This window comes from Protopterus annectens, chromosome 16.part0 (genome assembly GCF_019279795.1).
Source record: "Protopterus annectens isolate FY-2018-M chromosome 16.part0, PAN1.0, whole genome shotgun sequence".
Classification (NCBI taxonomy): domain Eukaryota; kingdom Metazoa; phylum Chordata; order Ceratodontiformes; family Protopteridae; genus Protopterus; species Protopterus annectens.
The window spans coordinates 621,985,683-622,008,927 of record NC_056750.1 but is presented as its reverse complement, the minus strand read 5'-3'; the positions used below and the strand labels follow the sequence as shown (position 1 = coordinate 622,008,927).

General features: G+C 44.3%; 1 protein-coding gene across 1 annotated transcript in view; it reads left to right on the top strand.

The window, feature by feature from the left end:
* GOLGA2 (golgin A2) overlaps positions 1-23,245 on the top strand; it is a 1,989,954-nt gene that overhangs the window by 267,514 nt on the left and 1,699,195 nt on the right. The window contains exon 4 of the mRNA XM_044058153.1: positions 18,401-18,538. Within this exon, the coding sequence (XP_043914088.1) occupies positions 18,401-18,538 (138 nt within the window). The remainder of the gene's footprint in view (positions 1-18,400; positions 18,539-23,245) is intronic.

Sequence of the window (23,245 nt, the reverse complement as noted above, 5' to 3'; positions counted from 1 at the left end):
GCACCCAGGTGCCTGGCTTTCTATAGCAAAAGACTTTTGGGTGCTTAAAATAATATCCAGTGGTTATTTCTTATTTTTTCCGTATTCCCCCAAACAAAAGAAGAAAGTTTTGTGTTGTCCCACCCAGTCAGGGAGAAGCTGCAGTTCAGGAGATTCAAATGCTGCTAGACAAAAGCGTCATCTAGGGGGTCCCACCAGACCAAAGAGGACTAAAGACTTGCTAAAGTTCTTTAGTGCCTGAAAAGACAGGGGACCTGAGACCAATTTGGCATCTAAGCAGCTTGAACCAGTTTGTGAAGAAGTCAAAGTTCTGAATGGTCATAGTTCCGTCCATTCTGCCCTTTTTACACAAAGACTATTGGATGTGCTCAGTCGATCTTCAGGACATGTACTATCACATTAAGATGAACAGATGATCCCAGAGATTTCTGTGCTTTCGGCTGGAAGCCAATCACTGTCAGTTCAGAGCTGTGCCCTTTGGTCTCACCACAGCCTCAGGATGTTTGCTAAGTGTATGGCAGTGGTAGCAGCTCACTTGAGACTGTAGGCATTCAGAGTGTTTACAAATCTGTAATACGACTGGCTCCTCACCGTTCCAACCAGACATCTCTTCGAACAGTCCAGGGACTATTTTCTACAACTTTGTTCAAAGACTAGGCATTTCAGATAGCACTTCCAAATCTCATTTACAACATGTACAGAGCCTGGAGTTCTTGAGGGCTGTTTTGAACACAGTAAGTCAAAGAACCTTCCTTCCTACACATCATGTAGATACATTAAAGATTCATGTACAGCAAATTCTTGTTTACCTTTCTCCTCCAGACAGACTTGTCCTTCAGACTCTAGGTTCGATGGCAGCAGTCATAACATTAGATGTTCACCGTGTTTCACTGTTGCAGTCATTACTCTTGGGTTATCCAGCTGGCAGGCTACCCGCAGTCTGCCAGAATTCCAAAGTCTAGGTACGGCGTTGGTTGCTGTCGCCTCCTCCCAGTGCGCCAGGGGTATAAAAGATGCAGACAACGCCATTTTCTTCAGTTTTTCTTGCCCCAGATATCAGGTGCCCCCAAATTGGTAGGCTGAAAAAATATGCTAATAAGTATGCAATACACTCGAACATCTACATTTATGGTAGGTACACAACTGTACTTTCATATGGTCTGTTATGCGTGTGTTCTCCAGTGGACTCTAGCTGTTCAGTGGTCTGTTCTGCATCACCCTTTGTCCTTCTCAGTCAGACTCCCTGAGTATGCAAGGATCATCTTGATTGTATGTTCAGTCAGATGGTGTTTACCTAGGCTGCCCCTTTATTCTGTGTCCCCCCCCCCTGCAGTAGCCACTCTAACTGTGGACTCGTCACAGTTGGGGTGGGAGGCATGTTTTGGAGACAAGACAGTCCAAGGCACATGATCCTCCCAAGAGACCAATTTGCATACCAGTGTTCTAGAGATAAGAGTGGTCCTGCTAGCATTGCAGGCCTTTCAAGATACCCTTCCTGTTAAGACTATTGCAATACAAACCAACAGCATGTCTCAGGTCTGGTATATCAACAAATGAGGGGGAACCTGATCTTACCCCATTTGTTGAGGCAGTGAGTGGTTACCTATTACAAAATCGAAGTTACGGAACTTCGGATACCATATGGTCGACACCATGTGATCGAAGTTCCGTAACTTCGAAATTAAAAAAAATAAATAAAACAAAATGTACCCTGGCGGGTTAAAGTAGGGGGGCAAGCCCCCCCCCACACCACATCCCCCGCTACGTAAATACACCAACTCAGAGATCGCACTTTAATGCACTACGGTGCTCAAAGGGAAGATTTCCCGTTCATACACTGTAGTGCAATCTTGGAGTTAGTATATTTAAATAGCGGGGGTGTGGGGGGTGCAGGGACGCTTGCCTCCCTGCCTACAGCCTTTACTCCTTTCTTTTTTTTTTTTTTTTTTTTTTTTTTTTTGATGATTTCGAATTTTCAGTTCGATCATTTAAGGTCGACCTCAAGTGATTCGAACAATTGAAAATTCGATGTTCCAATAGGAACCCGCTGTGGGTACCCCCTTTGTCGAGGCACTGCATGTGTGGGAGTGGGCGATCTCCTCCAGCCACTTTCTTGTGGCAGTGCACATACCGGGGAAATCTAACGTTCTAGCAATCACAGTCAGCAGGTCCATTTTGATGCTTCACAAGGGGCCTGTCGATCAAAGTAGCGGAGAAGATTTTCCATCATTGGGACCAACCTTGCTGCAGTCTCTCTGCATCTCCCACAACAACAAATGCAGCAGGTTCTGTGCCCTAATCCCCTCACCGGGGGAGTCACCAAGAGATGCTCTAGTCCATGTCTGGCCCTCTAGTCTTTCCTATGATTACCCCCATTGCCTCTGATTACAAACTTTTACATAAAGCACTTTGGCTGAAAAGCTCCAATGTTCTTTATATTTCACTGTTGCAGTCACCACATTTGGGTTATTCCTGCCAGAGTAGCCCTCGGCAGGCCCGAATACCAGAGACTTGGTATTTCTACGTCGGTTGCTGTCGCTTGAGGACTGACGTCAGGTCGTCAGTGGTATAAAGTAAGGCAGCCGACGCCATTACATCAGTCTTTTTTGCCGTGGAGCCAGAAGCAGTTCGCCTGAGTGCCGGTCGGCCGCTACCTGAGTTTCCAAATTGAAGTTGAAGTCTTGTAAAGCTAAGTACCCCATTGGGGAGCCTTTTTTCTTACACTAACAGATATCAGAAAAAGTTAATTGTCTTGCCTGTGGAAAGCAAATCCCACACCGAGACTTCCACTCTTACTTCGTCACTTGCCTAGGTCCAGACTACGACATCCCTCGATGTCGCTTCTGTGCTTTAACACCAGAACCCATCGTCGAGCCCTTATTGTAGCCAGATATTTTCGTTTGCAGTCCTCAAATTCCGTTATGGCTTCAGTAAGCCATCTGACAGCAGATCTTCCGAAAAAACGTGAAGATAGAGACAGACCGCACAGGTCCAAACCTTCCGACGATTCCGTTAAGCTAGTAGTCAGTCCTCCGGTACTCGGTGAGGTGCTTTTGCAGCCCCTGATGCCTGCTTCAAGTTGATTCGCAGGCCGCTACCAAGACCCTTTCAGAGTCCGGTATGCTGCAAAACTCTTCATAGTCTAAGGATGCTGTGGTTATCTCTACCTTGGATGGGTCCAGAGCCGCTGAGCAGGCACCAGCTTCCGAGGAAGTCCTTAGCACCTCCGAATCTCGACACAAACCAGCATCTTCTTTCGCGACTACCGTTCTTTCAAAAACAACAGGGTTCCTTAGGCCCAGGGTTCAAACCACACCCAAGAAACCGACTACCCACTCTTAGGCACCTTCTACCTTGCCTCACTCTCAAATGCTTAAAATGGCAGAAGACCTTATCACGCTGATCAGGGGAAGCCAAACTACCCCTTCAAAAAGGGAAAAGAGATCTGTCCCAAGTAGTTTTGTCTGAACAAGAGGCAGATGAATCTGATGGATCTGACTATGAAGACATGCAGCCCCTCTCCACCTGTGAGGATTCTGATGCAGAGGAATCCATTCCTTCAGCCTCTCCCCCAGAGGATTTTTCCTTTGGGGAAGTCCTGCATACTTTAAGGGAGCATTTCCAATGGGAGAGTCAGGACTACCTTCAAGCTAAAGAGACTCAGGGCATTCTTAGATCTTGGGCAACACAGAACCTTGGCCACCCCCCCAGTCCTGGATGTGGTGGATGATGTTTTCCTTGAATCCAGCTTGACTCCTGACGCCCAGAAAACCAGACAGGTACTACAGAGTAGCAGAAACCACCACAGTGGTTCCAAACACAGCAAATACGATCTTTGCTTTGTTTTGTTGATTCTTTTATTCTAAAAAGTACAAACAGGTAAGCGCTTTCACGGATAACAAACTCTGCTTCATCAGACCATGTTAAACACAAAGTAACAGATGACTATTTAAATGTTACAGCAGCCAATCAAGTACAAGTCTAGAAGGAACGGAAAGGTCAGTGCAATTAAATTACATACTGTAGTGCAAAATAGACTTGCTTTGTGCTGGCAGTTGAAACCAGCTCACATCCACAATGTTAAACACTATCAAACTATTGCAGCCTTAAAAACACAGCACATATACATGCATAAAAACAGATTATTATACAAAAATAGCATCAGCACCTAATAATAAAATGTCTAAAAAATCCTGCTGATTCCTTGTTATATCAGCATGGACAATAATGAAAAAACAAGGCAGTCAATCTGTTTGACAGTCTGAAGACAGAAGTAGTTGAACTAGTATGACTATTGTATGGTACTAATAAAAACTCCCCGATACTAAATGTATAGTTAACAAAAATGAGGACAGGATGGTGTGTAAACTGTGTGACATGCATATGCTACCAAATGCATAACTGAGAGATATAAACATAGTCATAGAATATCATGATAAAAAATAGATTTTATCGTATTAACAGCGAGGGCTAGCGATGTTTCAGAGTTCTTGCTTTAAGGAAAGGTTTTATTGATACCTTGCTGTTCAAACCCGGGGGTTTGTCAGCTTGTAGCTGAATAATCTATTTCTGTTCTATGGATTCAGTCTTGTTTGATAGATCACCATCTCGAATATTAGCATGCACTAACTGTAAAGCAAAGAACTTGAACTTATGACAGGGGCCTGTCTCATTAATATGCATAGCTAAAGCACTGGATACTTTCATATTTCTTAAGTCTCTCAGATGTTCAAGGATCCTGTCTTTGAAAGCCCTGTTTGTCTTGCCTACTTAGTAGGAAAAACAAGTGATGCAGAAACAGAAGTATACCAGATTCTTGGTCTGACAATCCGCATAGAAACTAATGTCAATATTGAAACCAAGTTGGGGGTGACGGAAATGACCTCCAGTGTGTATGCATATACAAGCCATACACCTTCTACAGGTGTAGGTACCCTTTCTGTCAGATTGGGCATAGCTAGGAGGATTCAATGGTCTGTAACAAAGTTGATTTTTGAGAGATTTGTTGTTCCTAAATGTAAAATCAGGCTAATTTCCAATCACTCCTTGTAGTTCAGGTATATTTAGAAGAATATCCCATTTGGCATTGATAGCATCACATACCATGCTGATGTTGCTAGCATAGGTCAAAGGCATCCTAAGCTTATTGCCAACATTCATAGGGGTTCGACTCTCAATTTGTTCAGGAGTCTGTGCAGAGGTAGGGCTATGATTAATACTAAAATATGGTTTACGTCTGCCTTCCCTCTCATTCCAGGCTTCAAGTATTTGTGTTTCAATGACTTCTCTCTTGTATCCTCTGTTTATAAATTCTTCCTTGAGTAAGATGAGTGCCTTTTCTAACTGTGCATCCTCATTATGTAGAGGCATGATACGGAAAATTTGCCCCCAAAGCACGTTTAGTTTGGTATGATTAGGATGCATGCTATTATTATGTAGAACGTTATTCCTTCTAACACTTTTCCAATAAATGCTCGTGGACATGGAAGGAGTGATTGGAAATAAGCCTGATTTTACATTTAGGAACAACAAATCTCTCAAAAATCAACTTTGTTATAGACAATTGAATCTTCCTAGCTATGCCCAGTCGGACAGAAAGGGGGTTACCTACACCTGTAGAAGGTGTATGGCTTGTATATGCATACACACTGGGGGGTTATTTCATTCACCCCCAACTTGGTTTCAATATTGATACTAGTTTCTATGCGGATTGTCAGACCAAGAATCTGGTATACTTCTGTTTCTGCATCACTTGTTTTTCCTACTATGTAGGCAAGACAAACAGGGCTTTCAAAGACAGGATCCTTGAACATCTGAGAGACTTAAGAAATATGAAAGTATCCAGTGCTTTAGCTGTGCATATTAATGAGACAGGCCCCAGTCATAAGTTCAAGTTCTTTGCTTTAGAGTTAGTGCATGCTAATATTCGAGGTGGTGATCTATCAAACAAGACTGAATCCATAGAACAGAAATAGATTATTCAGCTACAAGCTGACAAACCCCCGGATTTGAACAGCAAGGTATCAATAAAACCATTCCTTAAAGCAAGAGCTCTGAAACAACGCTAGCCCTCGCTGTTAATATGATAAAATCTATTTTTTATCATGATGTTCTATGACTATGTTTATATCTCTCAGTTATGCATTTGGTAGCATATGCATGTCACACAGTTTACACACTATCCTAGCCTCATTTTTGTTAACTATACATTTAGTATCAGGCAGTTTTTATTAGTACCATACAATAGTCATACTAGTTCAACTACTTTTGTCTTTAGACTCTCATACAGATTGACTGCCTTGTTTTTTCATTATTGTCCATGCTGATATAGCAAGGAATCAGCAGGATTTTTTAGACATTTTATTATTAGTTGCTGCTTTAATAAATGCTGCTATTTATTTGTATAATAATATGTTTTTTGCATGTATATATGTTGTGTTTTTAATGCTGCAATAGTTTGATAGTGTTTAACATTGTGGATGTGAGCTGCTTTCAATTGCCAGCACAAAGGAAGTCTATTTTGCACTACAGTATGTAATTTAAATGTACTGACCTTTCCCTTCCTTCTAGACTTGTACTTGATTGGCTGCTGTAACATTTAAATAGTCATCTGTTACATTATGTTTAACATGGTCTGATGAAGCAGAGTTTATCTGTGAAAGCGCTTACCTTTTTAGAATAAAAGAATCAACAAAACAAAGCAAAGATCGTATTTGCCATGTTTGGAATCTCTGTGGTTGTTTTTGCTGCTTCTATTCTTTTCCTTGGTGGTTCCTTTATCAGAAACGAGATCTCTGTTGTATCTCAGGTCCTACAGAGTCCCTGACTCACACAAATATCTTTTTAAAAAATCCAACAGCTGACCCTGAGGTCATTTCTCAAGGGCCTAAAGGGATTAAAGCAACCTCTGCTAAGAATCCCACCCCCTCAGACAGGGATTCCAGAGCATTGGACATGTGGGATAAAAAAGTATACACCTCAGCTACTCTTGTTATCAGGGCACTAAATTGTCAGTTCCATATGCTTAAATATCAGCAACATACCTTGGAACCCCTTAAACAAAAAATGTACTCCTTTCCTGCTTGGGCAGAATCTAAAGATTTACAAGACTTAATGCATTCTACAAGTCAAGTAACTAAACACACCCATAACTGTGGTTTTGACACCCTAGAAGCTTCTTGCAGGGTTAGCAGTCACTGGATCTGTCAGTAGAAGACCTGCATGGCTTAAGGAACAACCCCTGCCAGACCATGTCAAATCTAAATTGTTGGATGCACCCTTGCACAAAGATAACTTATCTGGCATCAAGGCAGAAGAGGTCTTAAAGATGGAAGCAAAAGCTAAATCTACGCAAATAGTTAAAGATTTCTTACAAGTCCAATCCCCTAGATTCAGCAGGCATTTTCCTTTCCAAGCACTGGTTCTTTCCTGCTCCGATTAAACGGGCTCTGCCTAGGACCTGTGGAAACAGACCCCCCCCCTCCAGACAGCAACCCCAGAGAATGCAGAGATCTAAGCAGTGGACTACCTCCACTTCAAAACCAGGGAGTTCTAAGCCACCCCTTTATGGTAAGAACTCAGTGACTCACCTCCTCCCGACCTCCCCTCTGCCCACCTTCACCTACCCCATGAGGAAAACTCTCCTTTCACTCAAGCACCTAGTCCACCATTACCAAGCCCTAGAGTTCATGGCCTCTTGCATTCTACTAATTCCATATGTAAGACTGCGTAATTCAGTGTACTTAAAAAGTCTCTGGTGCCAACATTTTCAGGATCTGGAAACAATGAATGTTAAGTTGTCAATCTCGCCTTCATTCTTGCTTGATGGGGTTCGGAGCCGATCCTCGGCTCCGACTCGGCACTTGCTAAGCTCGAGAGTCACTTTTACCAGCTCGAGGCAGCCCCATATCCCATGATGCAAGGCAGTAAGTACCCAGATCTTGTTTGCCGCTTCGCTGATGAGGTCCTCCTTTTACCAGCTCCTGGTAAGTGAATATTTACATTACTATTTTAGCCCCTTTCTTCAAAAAACTTTAAAATTATTAGTTTTAACATAGTTTTAGTCCCTTTCTGACAAAAATTTTCCCTGTCTCCTTATAACTTTCAGTCAGACTTTCTCCCATCCCATCCCCCCCCTTGTTAGGGTGTGTGTGTGTGTCTATTATTGATACCTTGGATATATTTAATTTAATTTCTTGGACTGGTGTTGTGTGTGTGTTTTATTCACCATGTCTAAGGAAAGGGTCTCAGGCTTTAAGAAGTGTGACTCGTGCTGTCAGAAGATGTCTCTGACAGACGGTCACACTTCTTGCCTTTATTGCCTGGGGCCTCTTCACCTGCAGGACTCCTGTGCTATATGTCATTCTTTCAGCCAGAGAGTCCTGCAGGAAAGAAGAAATAAATTGATTTTGAGGGGCCTTCTTAAGCCGGAGGGCTCTCCGGCTAAGTCGGCCCCATATAAGACTTCTAAGTCTTCCAAGGCCCAGGCTTCTGTACCCAAGCCTGTGGCCTCGGCTCCGACTCATTCTGAGTTGAGATCGGCTCCAGCTGGAGCCGATTCTGGGTTACCTAAACCTTCGGCACCGATGGCTATCGGTGCCGATTCTGGTTCGACCACCTCGGTGTCTGCTCCGATTGGTTCCGACCACCATGTGGCCCAGGCATCGGTGTCGGCTCCGATCAGCTCCGACACCCTTACTTTTATGGCTGTATCGGCTCCGGCTGGAGCCGATGCATCGAAGCTACCTGTCGGTGCCGATAAGTTGTCGGCTCCGACAGTTTCTGTGGTTTCATCGGCTCCGATGGTTCCTTCGAGGAAGAGGTCTAGGTCCCCTTCCTTGGAGCCGATACTTTCGGCTCGGCCGCCTCTCCTCTCGGAACGGAGCCATCGGAGCCGATCTTCTAGGTCATCCAGGCTTTCTGACCATGATTTGGAGAGAGTGGTCAGTAGATTACTAAAGTCACAGGCACTGGCCCAAATGCTACATAGTCCGTCTCAGCAGACGACTATGAGTCCACACCCCATTGTAGTTCCTCCTTCGACTCAACCCCAGAGTTTGGAGTTGGAGTCTTCGGGAATGGTTTCTGCTACGGCTGAGGGACAGATACCCCCTTCTGCTCCTTCAGCCTCTACTCTTATCTCCTCTTCGAGACCTTCCTTAGAGGGATTCGGTGGCCGGGCTTCCCTGGTCTCCTCCGAGGGGGTGAGTGGCATCGGACCCTTGTCCGACCCCGCTCTTCCCCTTGGAGCCTCGGCCTTGGTGAGCTCGGCTCCGACATCTGCCTCGGAGCCTTCCTTTTCGGTGGGTCCTGGAGTTCCTAGTTCTTCGGAGCGGGTTCTCTCGGACCTCCCTGGGAGGGGAGCCTTCGAGGTGATGAAGAGTGTGCTGGCCACTGGTCTCAGCCAGCAGTCTGTTCCCTTAGCTCCTCCCTCTATAGTGCCTGTTGACATCTCTGCCACTTCTCTTGCTCCAGGACCCAGAGATCCTCCGCCTCAGGTTTCCCCACTGGGAATATCCCCCTCTTCCGAGGATTCTCCTGATTTGTCGGGAGATCCTCCGCGGAAGAGGACCTGTAAGAGGAAACACGTAGACTCCCCTGAGTCTATCACTTCAGATACTGACTTAGATGAGTCAGAGGGATCCCCAAGATCCCCCTCTGAGGATGTCTCCTTCTCAGACATCCTAGAACTCCTTAGACAGAGGGGAAACTGGCCCACCAATAATCCCTCTGAGGATGAGTCAGTATACTTGGAGGCGTTTGGATCTCGGCCCTCCACCTCCTGGGTGTCTCCGCCTTCCGACCCCCTTATGCAGGTTATTGCTCGAAAGGCGTGGGCTGCTCCTGATTCTGTAGAGCCAGTCCCTAGGAGGCCTTCTAAATTTATTACTGCCCCGTCGGGCAAGCTATTCCTCACAAAAGGTGTCCCCGCTGATGCCATGGTGGTGGCGGCGGCCACCAAGAAGGAACTTGCAGATCCTTCCGTACCTGTCCATCCTCCTAATAAGGACTCTAGGACTATGGATATGTATGGTAAGCGGATGTTTTCTTCAGCGACCTTTGCTATGCGTTCGCTGAACTACCTATGTCACTTCACCAGACTCCAAAGGGACATCCTTAAGGAGCTAGGTGAAGTTGTGCAGGATCCTACAGCTGCAGGGGCTCAGGAAAAAATCGCTTCGCAGCTAGGAATCCTTAACTCCATTGCAAACTCCTCCATGCGGCTGATATCATATGCTGCTGATGGAGCGAGTAGGGCCGCAGGTACAGGTGTGGCTCTTAAACACCAAGCCTGGATGCGGCTATGTAATTTTGCAGATCCCTTTAAGGCGTCCTTCACGAACTCTCCCTTTGATGGGTCAGCTTTGTTTGGCCCTCAAGTGAAGGAAACGTTGACCAGGTGTGAGCAGGACGGCAAAACTCTTTCTGCCGTAGGAGTCCGTTTTTCCACCCCTTCTAGACCTTACCCCAAAGGACAGAAGGGTGGTAAAATGTGGTTCCGCAAATCCCAAGGAGTCACGCCAGATTCACGTGGTCAGTTTACCCCTAGAGGCAACAGACGCCGCTCTAGAGGCAGAGGGGGTCCACAAAACCAGGGAAACAGAGAGTCTCTCTCTGATAAGCCCTTTCAGCATCCCTGAGATGTTGCCCGGCTGTCCCTCCTTGGAGGCAGTCGGGGGAAGACTATCGCTGTACCCAGAAGCCTGGCGTTCCCTCACTCAAGACAGATGGGTACAGTCGATCATATCCGAGGGTTACAAAATTCCTTTCGAGGAAAGTCCTTTCTATCCCTCAAATTCCCTTCCAGATGTACCACCCGGTCTAAGGGAAATTGCAGAGTTAGAAGTCTTAAAACTATTGCAAAAAAGAGCCATTCAGCCAGTTACAACAGACCATTCAGAGCCCGGAATCTACTCAAGGTTCTTTTTGGTCCCCAAAAAGACGGGAGACTGGAGACCAGTATTGGATCTCAGCAGACTCTTGTCTGTGAGGAAGACAAGATTTCGAATGGTCACTCTTCAGTCAATTCTGCCCTTCTTACAGAAGGACAACTGGATGTGCTCAATAGATCTTCAGGATGCGTACTATCACATAAAAATTCACAGACGCTCCAGGAGATTTCTCCGCTTTTGGCTGGGGTCCAGTCATTTCCAGTTCAGAGCCCTGCCCTTTGGTCTCACTACAGCCCCCAGAGTGTTCACCAAATGCATGGCAGTGGTCACGGCTCACCTGAGACGTCAAGGATTCCAGGTGTTTCCGTATCTCGACTGGCTCCTTTCAGCCACCACCAGGCATCAGCTTGTTCAAGCCAGGGATTACACAATAAATCTTTGTTCTCATTTGGGCATCTCGATCAACTTCGAAAAGTCATCCTTATCGCCCTGCCAGTCTATTACTTTCATGGGCGCAAACCTAAACACTGTTCGGATGTCAGCTACCCTTACAGATCAAAGAGTTTCAGACATTCAAATTCACATCAGGATCATTCTAGCCAACAAGAAAGTACAGGCCAGAATGGTTCTAAAGGTATTAGGCCTCATGGCTGCGGCCATTACTCTTCTTCCCCTGGCTCGCTTCTACATGCGCCTTCTTCAGTGGATGTTGTTCACTCAGTGGTCTTACCAACAACTTCCAATGCGTCACCAAATTCTGGTGACACAAATTTGCAAAAATCATCTTGCTTGGTGGATCACTTCTCCCCAGATTTACCAAGGCAGACACTTTGTACCCCCATCCCTGGTAGCCACTGTCACCACGGATGCCTCCCTGATCGGGTGGGGGGGTCATTATCAGGGCAGGATGGTTCATGGGACGTGGCAACCATTCGAGTACCACCTGCACATAAATGTCCTAGAGATGAGAGCAGTGCTTTTAACGTTGCAAGCCCTCAACGACTTTCTTCCCGTAGGGACAATTGCAGTCCACACAGACATGTCTGTAGTTTGGTATATCAACAAACAGGGCGGAACCAAGTCCTACCCCTTGTGTCGAGAAGCGCTCAGACTTTGTCAATGGGCGATCTTCTCTCATCGGTTTCTGGTAGCAACGCACATCCCTGGGAAAACCAACATTTTAGCGGACAGATTGAGCAGAGCTATTCTCATGCCTCACGAGTGGTCTCTCAAGCAATCTATAGTGGAAGAGATTTTTCTGGAATGGGGTTGCCCATGTTGCGATCTTTTTGCTACTCCCCAAAACAGCAAATGCCCAGACTTCTTCTCTCTCTTCCCTCTGCCAGGCCATTCCCCAGAGACGCTCTGACCCAGGATTGGCCCCAGGGACTTCTTTATGCCTTTCCTCCTTTTCCCCTGATCCCTCAAGTTATCCAGAAAGCAACCGTTTTGAGAGCCAAAATGATTCTCATTGCTCCTTATTGGCCTCGACAAATTTGGTTTCCGTTCCTCCATCGTCACCTTTTGGTGCAGCCGTGGCATCTGGACCCAGTGCCAGATCTTCTGATTCACCAATCCGGTCAGCTGCACTGGTCTCTCCCTTCTCTCAACCTCACAGCATGGTTGCTCCACTTCCTTCCTTAGCCAGGCTTCCTTTGATCTCTAACCCCGTTAGAGACATTCTAGTAGCTTCCTTAAAATCCTCTACCAGGAGGATTTATACAAGCAAATGGAAACGTTTCTCTTATTGGGCTAATGCCAAGAATATTGATCCCTTCACTGCCCCAGTTCAGGCAGTTTTGGATTTCTTAGCGGAGATTTTTCATGCAGGCTCCTCTTATTCCACAGTTAGAGTTCAATTGGCTGCTATCTCGAACTTTCATGTCGGGTTCGCAGATCACAATATTATGTCCCACAGGCTTTGTAGAGCCTTCTTGAAAGGAATTTTCCTACTGAAGCCTCCAGTCAGGAATCCTCCTCCTCAATGGGATCTAAATTTAGTGCTGACATCCTTGATTCTTCCCCCCTTCGAGCCAGCTGTTTCTTGCTCCCTGAAATTTCTTTCATGGAAAACCTTATTCCTAGTAGCGATTACATCTGCTAGGAGGGTGTCTGAACTTCATGCTCTATCGGTTCGACCCCCCCTATTTGGTCTTTCACAAAGACAGAGTTTCATTGAGAACTAATCTGACCTTTTTGCCTAAGGTCGCCTCAGACTAATTTGTATCAATCCATTGATCTCCCTGTATTTTTTCCAAACTATTCAAACAGATCGGAACAAAAACTACATTATCTTGATGTCCACCGCCAACTCAGATATTATTTGGACAGAACTAAACAATTTAGGAAATCCGATCAACTCTTTGTTTCCTATGCTGATAACAAGAAAGGCCTTCCTGTCTCAAAAGTGACCTTATCTAGATGGCTTTCTTCTGTCATCTCTGAAATTTATCGGCTCAGGGGAAAACAGCTGTGCTCAAAACCTAAAGCACATTCAACTAGAAGCTTAGCTACTTCTACAGCTTTTCAAGCTAGACTTCCTTTAGATACTATTTGTGCAGCAGCCACTTGGGCCACTCCTCATACTTTTGTTTCCCATTACAAATTGGACTTGGCCTCCAGGGACAGAGCCAGTTTTGGCTCTACAGTCCTCAAGAGTCTGTTCCATTGAGCCACCCAGGATAGAGGTGCTAGGGACGCGGTCCCATCAAGCAAGAATGAAGGCGAGATTGACAACTTAACATTAAGAAGTTATGTACCTACCATAACGTTCCATGTTAGTTGTCTTCTCTCGCCTTCTTTCTTGCGACCCTCCCTCCTTCCCCCAGGCCTGGACAGACCTTTTTCTACAAAGAATTTTTATGCTGAAGGCCATTCAGAGCTGGTCCTTCTTCCATCCTGCAGGTTTTTCTTTCTTCCTTTGGGAAGTGTTCATGCTTGGTGCTATTGCCCTTTTGTCATTAAACGAGATCTGGGTACTTACTGCCTTGCATCATGGGATATGGAGCTGCCTCGAGCTGGTAAAAGTGACTCTCGAGCTTAGCAAGTGCCGAGTCGGAGCCGAGGATCGGCTCCGAACCCCATCAAGCAAGAAAGAAGGCGAGAGAAGACAACTAACATGGAACGTTATGGTAGGTACATAACTTCTTATTCCCATCATTCCTTGCCTAAAGACAGAGTTCCTTTGGTGGGCAGAGACCTGCTAACACAACAAGGGACTCCCTTTCACTCACCCCCCGCCGCCCAAACCCTGACAACAGAAGCATCAGACTATGCATGGGGGCTCACATGGCAGGCAAATGCATTCAAGGCAAATGGAGCCCAAGACAAATGCACCTGCATATCAATCAAAAAGAAATGTTAGCTGTACAGAATGCACTGACAGCCTTCAAATACCTTATCCTTCAAGGACAACTCTTGATAAAGACAGACAACAGTTATGTAGTACATAAACAAGCAGGGGGAACTCATTCCTACCCACTCTGCAGGTTAGCCATGGCTCTGTGTAACACAGCCTTGAGCAATCAAGTGCACCTTCAAGCTAAATTCCTGCCAGGCAAACTAAATTCACTGGCAGACTTAAGCAGAAATCTACTGGACCCACACCAGTTGAAAATGGAACCCAAATCATTCAAGCTTCTGATTCACAGGTGGGGGCACCAGAGGTGAACCTCTTTGCCTCCCCCCAGGACCATCAATTGAGCAAATTTTGCACCAGAACTCACCACAGCCAAGCATGGAAAGTGGATGCCCTGTCCTTTACATGGGAAAACCTCTCAATCTATGCCTTTCCCCCTCTGCCCCTCCTCTCAGAAGTACTACTCAAGGTCAAATGGGAGAAGCCAAGGACAATCCTGATTGCACCAGACTGGCCACACCAGCACTGATGCCCAGTGTTACACAGTCTGACAGTAGTACCACCCTGGCACCTACCTCAGACCCCTTCCCTGCTGTCCCAGCAGGAGGGCCAGATTTTGCATCCTCCGCTGCAAACCCTGAACCTAGCAACCTGGCTCATTCCCTGAATATATCACCAGCAACACTCCGCAAACAGGTGTGTATGTCATCCTTGAGGCCAGGAAGCCTAGTACTTGGAAATCCGATTCAGAAAAGTGGAAAAGGTACTGTTCTTGGAGCCAGTCTCAGGGGAAAGGACACAATCGTGCCCAACTTACCTCAAATCCAAGATTATCTAGCAAAACAGCTCCACAAAGACCTAACCTTCTCTTCAATTAAGATTAATGCCTCTGCCATCTCAGCTCATTACAATACTGAGCCACCCCTCTTCTGTCACCCTCTGGTCAAACAGTTCCTGAAAGGAGCTAACAATTTAAGACCCCCCCGAGGAGAGCTCCCACTCCTGCCTGGGACATTAAGTTTGTATTGGAGAAGCTCACGCTTCCCCCCCCCCCTTTGAGCCTGCTGGTACAGCAGAGTTAAAATTCCTCTCTTGGAAAACAGCCTTACCTCTAGCCATCACTTCCGCAAGAAGAGTGTCTGAGTTGCAGGCCTCTTATGGCTGTTGAACCCTTCATTATCTTCCACGTGGACAGGGTTTCCCCTCAGGACTAACCCATCATGTATGCCCAAGATGGTGTCTAGTATGGCTTTAAACCAATCCATCCATTTACCAACTTTTTTCCCTAATACTCATAATAAAGGGGAAAGGATCCTGCACTCCTTGGACGTGCACCAGCAGCTTAGGTTCTACCTTGACAGGACTAAACCTTTCAGAAAATCTGACCAGCTGCTAGTCAGCTTTGCTACACGGGCAGAGGGCAAGGCCATTTCAAAGCAAACCTCTCCAAATGGATAGCACACTGCATCCATTTCTGCTACAAACACCGTGGAAAACCTACCCCACAGGGGATCAGAACCCATTCTACTAGGGCTACTTCAACCTCTACAGCATTTCTGAGGTGAGTCCGTACCAGGGACATCCTGGAAGCTGCAACTTGGAGTGCTGTACACACCTTCACCAAACATTACCACTTGCCTATTTGTCCAAATCCAGAGCTGCTAGCCAGCCCTAATACTTCTTGACTGCCTCCTCCCTTTCTCAGCTTTGGGAGTCAACCCAAGTGTGATGACTGCAACAGTGAAACATGAACATAGTACAGTTGTGTACACTTACCATAAATGTAGATGTTCGAATGTATTCACTGTTGCAGCCATTTTTACCCTCCCTCCAGCCCTCTGACTTTTCTATACTTTCTACCTATCCTCTTTTTTGGCCATATTTTATGGCAATGGTATTTACTTTTTACTGGAGGTCTTCCACACCATGTAATTGCTTTCTATTTTGGGGGCTCCTGACATCTGGGGCAAGAAAAACTGATGTAATGGTGTCAGCTGCATGTTTTATACCAGACGTCATGGAAGAAGCGACAGCATCCGACGCAGAAATCCCAAGACTCTGGTATTCGGGCCGACTGAGGGCTAACTGCAGGCAGATAACCCAAGTGTGATGACTGCAACAGTGAATACAGTGTACACAACTGTACTTTCTTTCATTCTTCTTGCTTTGTCTTAAGATCTATAAGGCAGAAAACTCTATCTCGGGTATTGTTGGCTGAGTGGAGCATTATGGGTAGAGGGTGGAGCTCAAGAATTGGTTCCAAAGTCTAGTGCATGCAGTGAGTCGGCTCAGAGGTCTGATCCGGTACATGTACATTCTACTGGCAGTTTTAGGTTAACTCATTTAATCCTGCACAGCATGATAAACACCTTTGCTTCCTGAGGTCTTCTAAGCTAGAAAACCACTTGCTTTCTGAGAGATTTTCTGCCCAAGTCATTACTGAAACCACATCTCATTAGATTTATGATGTCTAATATATATAGTGAGTTACAAAAAAAATTAAATTTGGCAGTTATTTGGTAGACAGTGGGCTATTCACTGGCATTGGTATCAAAGTTCTGTCTGTAGATGATGATTTTATACCACATATTTATGAAAGAAACTGTATTTTGTTTGCCAAAGCAGAAGGTTATTTCTCTACAAGTATGCAAGATCGATAATCTGTGTGGAAATTGTTCACCTTTCCAAGAGCTTTCCAAAGATGCATGACAAGAGGAGGTAGCTTAGTGCTGTTTAACGATTTCCTGAATCTGTACAAATTATGCATGTAATAATTTCATAATATTTCAAAACAATACTAAACTGCAAAACTGTTTGTGTTGTATGGCAAGTATCCACGCCAGCATTGTGAGCCTTAATGTTTTGTATAAGATGACACCATTCATTTATGAGTTTACTTAGCGGGTCTACTTGTGCCTATTGGTACCATCGGTAAATCCTTTCTGGGTGCTGCATCCCACAGTGTTATACAGATAGGAGTTGGACTGCACTACAGCTATTCTCTAGGCAGCCACCATCGGATTATATGCTTTGTAAGTGACCATAGAAGGGCTTGCCGGGCATGCAACACAGAATTAGCACTATTTCTCCAAGTAGCATAGCTCCACCCTGTCTGTCTAAATAGATAGCTCCTAATAGGTCCCCACAAGGGATTCACTAGTAGATGAGCCACATGATATACCCCTCAACTGATTCTTTTGGGAAAAACAAGCAGGCTGCAGCTGTTCCCTCTCCACCTGGCTCCATCAGTGTTTGGGTCACCACACAAGCCCAGGCTGGCTTTAATCTTTGGGGTCCTTTCCTCTATGTCATCAATCATCACTCTGTCTGTACTGCTCAGTGAGGCTTTAAGGCCTAAGAGATGGCTCTTTTTTGTAGTATAAAGTACTGATAATTTATATTTATGCAGGCTTATTGGTTCTTGCTGTCCAACAGGTGTTATGTAATGCATTTAGTCTTGAATTAATCTGTAGCAAGTCTTTGGGAAAGTAGTGACACATCAGTCCAGAAAGTTTAATGATGCTTCTAACAGCAAATGCTTATGTATAGGTATGAACTACCTTTTCTTAATTAAAAAGACTGACATTTAGAAGCCCCTGTGCACAGCTGAATAATTGGTCTTAGCAAAATTGTGCAAGCACTGATGAGTATTTAGTTTGTTGTAGTTGTTTGCAAGGCTCCCTGGTGATCTAACCATTTCCCCAGCCAAATGTCACCCACTTTCAACAAGTAATTTAGTGCATCTACAAAGCATTCCTGATTTTCTCAGTCTTTTGTTAACATGTTAGATATCATATTTGCTATGTGCATTTGTACTGTTAAAAACATTTTTTAAGCATCACAGATGTGTCTTTTTGGAAGAAGTCATTGATGTCTGAGAAGTGATTCTTGAAAGGTAATGCTGGCTGCAGAGCTGATTAAAGAATTAAGCGTTTTTTTGCATGAATTTTTAAACTATCCATGTGCTAGCTTTTTATTTAAGCAGATGTTCTATTTCTCTGCTCGAGTTCAGTGGCATGATTGTTTGCATGATATAATGCAGCTTTCTTACTAGCTTTTATTTTATCTTTAAATAATGATTGCTTTTCTGAGCACGTATGAGCATGTGACATGTACCAGGATGTAAATCCTTTACTGTGTTTTCTGCTAGGTCTATTTGGATGGTGAAGTTGCCAACTACAATGCTGAACAGCTGTCATCAGAAGCTTTCTCCAGCAATAACTTGACTAATTCTAGTTCCTTAACTCTGCATATGGTTGGCACACCGTCTGTTGACTCTCTGCTACAGGTTTGTGTCTGCTTTCTTTGGTAACTCTTACCTATGTTTTGCTTGCATTCTGCATGGTTTTGAGATTATGTAAACAGAGGGTAAGAGGTATTGTGGGTGGTGATTGCATGTTAACTCACATTTTTCAGTCTCTCATCTGTACAATTAGAAGTTGACTGTAGGTGTTGAAGGTCTGAGTGTGACATATGTATATGACTGTTGCCTACCATATGACTTTGCCTTCCTTGAACCTCCCCTTTAATAGCGTACTTAATCTATATCACTAAGCAGACATTCATGTGTCTCTATTATCCTGTCTTTAACATAGAATTTATGAAGTTTAATGTTGAATTATCCCCTTCTACCTGCCATTATATGTAGTTTTCTCCTTCCACCTTTTGTCCTTTCTCTTCAGTTTCATCTCTGACCACTTTTTCTTAGAAGTACACCATGACAGTATTCTTTTTTTCGTCTTCTGGTGTTTATCTTCTAAGCTTTTAGTCCTTTGTTCATCTCCTTTATTTTTCTGACTTGTTTGGTAACCGTCTGTTGTGTGCATTTTCACATTATCTTGATCTTTGACTTGTGGAAGTAGTCTGCAAGTAATTATGACAGACACATACTTATTCTCCTCTGGTCTCCTCCACACCTCCAAGTATGTCTTTTCTTGTGTTTCCCCCATCAGAATATGTATGTTTTCAAATTATTTATCCTTCAAATCATAGCTGTCAAGCTACTTGCCCCCATTCCAAGCTTCAGCAAGTCACAGTGTAGGCTGTACCATCCATCCTGGATAGCTGTGCCAGTTTTGGTGCTCTCAACGATTATGTTCATTTTGTTTTTTAATTCTTCTGTGATGTTTCATATCCTAAGAAGGAGTTGGTCCTAAACTACATCATGAAGCAGTCCACTAGTTGCAGACTTCTCAACTAATATCATCCTCCCAGCTATCACCATGTGTTAATTTGTTAGTGATCTCAAAACTAGCTTTTTCTTTAAAATTATCCAGTATACAATGTGTTATTTAGAATAAGCATAAAACTTATGATAAATGCAAAACATGCATTGACATCAGGCATTTCAAACACAAAAATGCATTTCTTAACTGGATAACATGCTGGGGACACACATCCCCTTCTCAGGGGCAACCTGAGAATAAGGTCTCGTTTAAGTGACTTGCTTAGTGTCCCACAGGCTCTATTTGCTTACTGAGTGAATCAAACCCAGTACAGTTATAGGGTCTAGGTTGAGCAGCACAGTCTTATACCTGAGCTCCAAACTGCCAAATGATTGCAATAAAATATTTGAATTATACAATTTGTGATGTAGAACAACTATCAACTATTCACACGAAGCAATAGAAGTCTATTACTTCTTGATAGCATGGAGTCTGGTATTTGCAAGTAAAGTACTATATTGTTCAATGATGATCAATGAGAATGTAATTTGTTTAATGAGAGAACAATGTGCTTAACTGTAGCACAAAGATGATTATGTAATGTTAGCACATTTTTCCTTTTATGTTAACTTAATGTCCATGAACAGTTGTGATATGCATGGTTCCATCTGATGACTACAGTACACTTCTCTCGTGCTATTTTTTTTTCCAGCAGAGGCAAGCTAACAATGTCATAATACGCTGCTCATTTTGGTGGAAGTCGGGGCTTCATCCCTGTATGTCTTTGAGCTAGCTGATTTCCAAGTAAACTTGGAACTTACTAAAGTGACAAAAACTGGGTAGTAACAGTCTAAACAGATGTTCATCGTGTTTCACTGTTGCAGTCATTACAACTGGGTTATCCTGCTGGCAGGCTACCCGCAGTCAGCCTGAATTCCAAAGTCTAGGTCCGGCGTTGGTTGCTGTCACCTCCTCCCTGACGTCAGCGCACCAGGGGTATAAGATACAGCTGATGCCATTTTCTTCAGTCTTTCTTGCCGAGTGATTCCCGAAGCAAAAGCAGTTTGCAAGTGCTGGTCGGCCGACTCCTGAGATTTTTAAATTCGAATTTCAGATCTGAAGTCTTAGAGCTAAGTACCCCGTTGGGGAAACTTTTTTCTTGCTCCAGACCGATGTCAGAAAAAGTTAATAATTGTATTTCTTGTGGGAAGCAAATACCTCATAAGGATTTTCACTCTTACTGTATTCCTTGCCTAGGCCCTGACCACGACATTGCTAGTTGTCGGTTTTGTGCTAGATGTAACCAACGCATTATTAAGCGTCGGTATGATTTTGCATTTCATTACTTTGGCAGAAGATTCAATTATATAATGCCGTCGGAACAGCCGACTACCGGAGTTTATAAAAAGCGCAAAGAAAAGGACAGGCATCCGAGGTCCAAAACCGACGACGAGGCTTCCGCTAGGCCTGCCGCCGGTTCACCGGTTCTCAGTGAGGTGCTTTCGCAGCCCCTGACGCCCGCTACCTCAGAGCCACAGACCGCTTCCGACTCACACATGGAGCTGACTAGGCCGCTGGAAACTCAAGGTATAGGACACTCGGAAACTATTCCCTCAGATGGGTCCAGAGCCGCTGAGCAGGCATCGGCTTCTGAGGGTGTTTTCAGGCCTACACAGTTATATGTGAAACCTACTTCAGCTTCAAAGGTAAAGACTAAAGCAGCTCTAAAGACAAAGAAACAAGTACAGCCTTCTCCTGGACAGGCCACCATGCCTAAAAAAACAGATGCTTAAAATGGCCGAAGACCTAATTACTTTGATCAGGGGTTCCCATCCCCCTCCTGATAAGAGACCTAGGCAAGAGATAGAATATTAATCTTCAGATCAGGTTTCCATTTCCTCTGATTCCTCTTCTGAACAGGAATATTCTCTTCCTCCCTATGAGGATTCTGATGTTGAAGAATCTATCCCTTCAGCCTCTCATCCTGAGGATTATTCTTTTGGGGAGACTCTACATACTATGAGGGAGCATTTCCACTGGGAGAGCCAAGATTACTCAGAATTCAGGAAAAGGTTCAGACTTCTTTTTATTACCTCAGCACAGGCCCCTTGCTATCCCACCTGTTTTAGACATTGTAGATGATGTATTTTCAGAGTCCAGTCTGTCTCCAGACTCTTTACCACCAGCTCCTGTTAAGCCATACAGGTACTACAGGGTTCCTGACGCACATAAATTTCTTTATAAAAACCCTGCTGCTGACCCAGAAACTATCTCTCAGGGTCCCAAAGGAGTCGAGGCTTCCACTGCAAAAACCCTATCCCCTCTGATAGGGATTCTAGGGCCCTGGATAGATGGGGGAAAAAGATTTATACTTCTGCTACCTTGGCTGTAAGAGCTTTAAATTGCCAATTTCATATGCTTAAATATCAGCAATATCTTATGTCACTGCTTAAACAGCAAATGTTGACAAATTCAGAATGTGCAGAAAACAAAGAAATGCAGGATTTATTGCATGCAGCTGAACAAGTGGGAAAGCATACTTTGCAATGTGGTTTTGATTCTCTAGAGGCCTCCTGCAGGGCCGCTGCTACAGGTTCTGTCATTAGGAGGGCATGCTTGGTTAAAAGAACAGAATCTGCCTGATCATGTTAAAGCAAAACTATTAGATGCTCCATTACAGCATGATACTTTGTTTGGTGTTAAAGCAGAAGAGGTTTTAAGAAAATGAAGGACAAAGCTAAATCTATGCAAACAGTCAAGGATTTTTGCAGGTACAGCTTCTCAGATTTAGCAGGAACTGGCCTACAAAGAAGTGGTCCTTTCCAGTGTCAGACAGTTGAAGAATGAATGAAAATAACGTCGGATAAAAAAAAGTATGTACTCGCCATAACGTTCAGTCTGTGTTGTCCATTTACATTCTTTCTCAACCTCCCAACCATCAACCCCCTCCTTTGCTCTAATCTTTGAAACATCAAAGGATGTTGCAGGAACTGTTCCTTTGAGCCCCAGATTCTGTTATTTCTGATTATCCACTACTTTGTAGGTCTGTGGACATCAAACTAGGTCTGAGGCATGTAAGGTGACTGGGACATTCTTGGTAAAGAGAGGAGCTTGAGAGTTTCAGTGTTTGTGATCTGGAAGAAGTGGCCTAGTCAGATCCAAACCCAACAGTTGAGAGGAAGAATGAAAATGGACAACACAGATGGAGCATTACAGTAAGTAACTACTTTTTAGCCCCCTTGGCCAACCTTGCTGCGACCTCTGCCTTCCACCTAAACAACAAGCTCAGCAGTCAGTTTGCCCTCATCCGTCCACAGATGCAGTCACCAAGATGTGCTCTAGTCCTAGTCTCATATGCATTCCCACCAATACTTCTTTTGACAAAATTCATACAGAAAGCCACAAGTTGCGAGACCAAATTGATCATTGTCATTCTGGCCCAGCAGGTTTGGTTCCTGTTTCTTTGGCCCCGTTTGCTGCACCCACCCTGACTGCTGGATCTTTAGAGTTACCCATCCATGATGCTTCTACTGGATCTACAAGCCCTAAATTAACCACATGGTTTCTACAATTTTAGCGATAATCAGAGATGCCAGACAGTCGTCTCCAGTAGTTTACATAATTTCTTATCAAAAGTAGTCAACCAAAAAGACTTGTAAAAGTAAATGGAGATTATTTTCTATTTGGGCATTATTGAAAAGACTAGATCCTTTTTCTGCCCCCCCCCCTCGATACTGGAGTTTCTATCAGAACTTTTTCAAGGTTGTAGTTTTTTTTACCATCAAAGTTCAAATGGCTGCTATTTCAAATTTTCACATAGCCCGCAAATT